The sequence below is a fragment of the Cryptomeria japonica genome, chromosome 10, assembly GCF_030272615.1.
Source record: "Cryptomeria japonica chromosome 10, Sugi_1.0, whole genome shotgun sequence".
Lineage (NCBI taxonomy): Eukaryota > Viridiplantae > Streptophyta > Pinopsida > Cupressales > Cupressaceae > Cryptomeria > Cryptomeria japonica.
Genome location: NC_081414.1, coordinates 700,527,446 through 700,530,420, shown reverse-complemented (window position 1 = coordinate 700,530,420; position 2,975 = coordinate 700,527,446). Strand labels below are relative to the sequence as shown.

At 43.3% G+C, this 2,975-nt stretch overlaps 1 protein-coding gene across 1 annotated transcript; it reads left to right on the top strand.

Moving 5' to 3' along the window:
- Positions 1-311: 311 nt before the first annotated feature.
- On the top strand, positions 312-2,675 carry LOC131040464 (G-type lectin S-receptor-like serine/threonine-protein kinase At2g19130). Its single transcript, XM_057973403.2, has one exon. It carries the CDS (start codon positions 312-314, stop codon positions 2,673-2,675), a length of 2,364 nt encoding a protein of 787 aa, XP_057829386.1.
- Positions 2,676-2,975: the final 300 nt, after the last annotated feature.

Here is a 2,975-nt window from a genome sequence, read left to right as displayed (position 1 = left end):
TGTCAAATGCCTGTGCTGGCACCCAGACTGTACTTGACCATGTTTTTTAATTAATTAATAATTAAAATATAATGAGTGTTTATTTTTCAATTAATTATTAGACATGGTTAATGATACAATATGGGTGCTGGATAGACGTTGCCCTGTCAAATCATATACTGGTAGTATCTCCCTCTTTAGTTCGGGACAAAAGACTTGACTTACATTCTACCTTCAAACGTAGAAAAAACTTCGGCCATTTCCCTTCATTCGGTAGCCTGTTGGTTTCCTATTTATATTCGAAATTTAACACAGCTGCTATGGTCATCGAAATGGCGAATAAGTATTTGGTCCTGGCAATTATTATGATTATTGCATTGAATGATTGCAATTCATTAGCACTAGATGGTAGTGATACGCTTCTACCGGGGGATTCGCTGGCTGGAAATCAGACCATAACATCAAAGAATGGGACGTTTGAATTGGGATTTTTCAGTCCGAAAGGAACGAATAATTGGTACATTGGCATCTGGTACGCACAAATCTCTCCCAAGGTCATTGTTTGGGTGGCCAACAGAGATAATCCTGTTACAAGCGTGCCCGGCGTCCTGAAATTTTCAAGCCACGGTCGTCTCAGACTGTTTGGTAGAAAGGGCCGGTCTGTGTGGTCGACTGAAGTTGGTCTGAAAGGGTCGCAGGCAATTATAACGGAGCCGGGCAATTTCATTATGCTGGGTGACGGCCACAACAAGTCTGAGATTGTCTGGGAGAGTTTCGCTCATCCGGGAAATACATGGTTGCCTGCCATGAAGATGTGGAAAGGCATGAAGTTAACTTCGTGGAAGAGTTCTGTGGATCCTGCAACTGGGCTCTTCTCTGTAGGAATGGACATTTCTCCAGGAAAGACGCAGATGGTAATGGTCTATAACAGCAGTGTTCCATATTGGTCCACTGGAGAGTGGACCGGGAGATATTTTGCCAACGTTCCGGAGGCATATGCTCCTAAGGAATTCATGATGTCCTGTGTGAGTGTTTCTCCTTCAAAAATATACACTACTTTTAGTGTATTCGCGGTACATACCCTCACAGGGCGATTCCAGTTCGATGAGAATGGCGAATTACGCCTTTACTACTTGAAGGATGATGGTACTTGGATTCAGGAATGGTCCACATACCGCGGTCAATGTAATGCCTATGATATCTGTGGGGCGTATGGACTGTGTAATGCGAATGATGTATGTAGTTGTGCTGAGGGTTTCACACCCAAGCATCACACTCAAGGTTTGTTGTCAAGTGGGTGTGCTCGGCGAAGACCCCTGCATTGCTCCACCGACGGCTTCTTGGAATCCAAGAACCGATATTTGCCCGAAGAAGAAGCTGTTTCATACAACAACGAGTCAACACTGCAAGACTGTAGGACTGCTTGTCTCAACAATTGCTCCTGTACAGCCTTCGCTTTCGTTATTTCTGATCTACCGATCTGTAGACTGTGGTTTGGGGAATTTTTCAAAATGCGTGTTTCATCTGACAGCCAATCCATCTTCATTCGGCTGGCTGCTTCTGAGTTGCCGCAGTTGACATCAGAGAGAAAGAAGAAAGCCCCTGCACTTCACATTGTACTTCCTGCTGCCACGGCCTCCTCTGCTGTTTTAGCTATCCTCTTGGCCGCATTTATTCTCTGGAAACGTCGAAGACTGCTGAATGAAAGCTTGGAAGAGGATGCGCCGATCTCTCTCAAAATGTTCACTTACAAAGAGCTACGAGTCGCAACCGAGAATTTCAAGCATAAGCTGGGAAGCGGTGCATTCGGGTCCGTGTTCAAAGGAACTCTGGCAGACAGCACGCTTGTTGCGGTTAAAAGATTAGAAGGTTCCGCAGGAGCAGAAAAGCAATTCCGTGCAGAAATAAGTACCATCGGGAAAATACAGCATGTGAATTTGGTCAGGCTCTGCGGATTCTGTGTAGAAAAATCTCGAAGGATGCTGGTGTATGCTTATATGCCCAATGGCTCTCTAAATTGTGTTCTCTTCTCTAAGGAGGAAGAAGCAGAGAAGGTGTTGGATTGGAAGACCCGGTTTCAGATCGCATTGGGCACTGCACGAGGATTAGTTTATCTCCATGAGGAATGCAAGGATCGTATCATTCACTGCGATATTAAGCCTGAAAACATTCTTTTGGACAGCAACTTCAGCCCGAAGATAGCTGATTTTGGGTTGGCAAAGCTGGTGGGCAGAGATTTCAGTCATGTATTGACAACCACGAGAGGAACTCGAGGATACTTGGCTCCTGAGTGGATCTCGGGCCTTCCTATCACTCCCAAAGTAGATGTATACAGTTTTGGTATGACGTTACTGGAAATTATATCCGGTCGAAGGAATCTCGACATGAAGGTGGCAGAGAGCAGGTTCTACTTTCCTACTTGGGCTTCATCCCAAATTCAGAGAGGAAACATAATAGGTCTTGTTGATGTAAGAATATCAAGTGAGGCGAATATCGAAGAGGTGAGAAGAGCCGTTGTGGTTGGGGAACTGTGCATTCAAGACGATGAGAATCAGAGGCCGACCATGGTTGAAGTGGTGAAGATGTTGGAAGGGACGATGGAGGCTCCAGTGCCACAAATACCGAGGTCTCTACAGGTGCTGTTAGATCAGGTAGAAGACGATGAAAGCGATACCATTGGTCAACAGTCAACATAAGATGTGAAACAAGAGTAATGAAACATTAAAAGAAACTTTTACTATTACTATAGATATAGTCTAGCACATATAAATAGTTAGACATATAAGAGTCGCATCACTTTTTCTTTCCACATGTATTTGTTTTGGCCTTTTATATGGTTGCATAGCCATTTCTATCTAGCATAGCAATGCTGTTATGTGTTTAAATGGATGAACACCATCTTTATGAAGTAATTTAAGAAATATTTTAAGATGAATGCATATTTTTTTCTAGTTTTCTTTCATATTTTAAGTGTAATTGATTTTTTTTTTAAATAT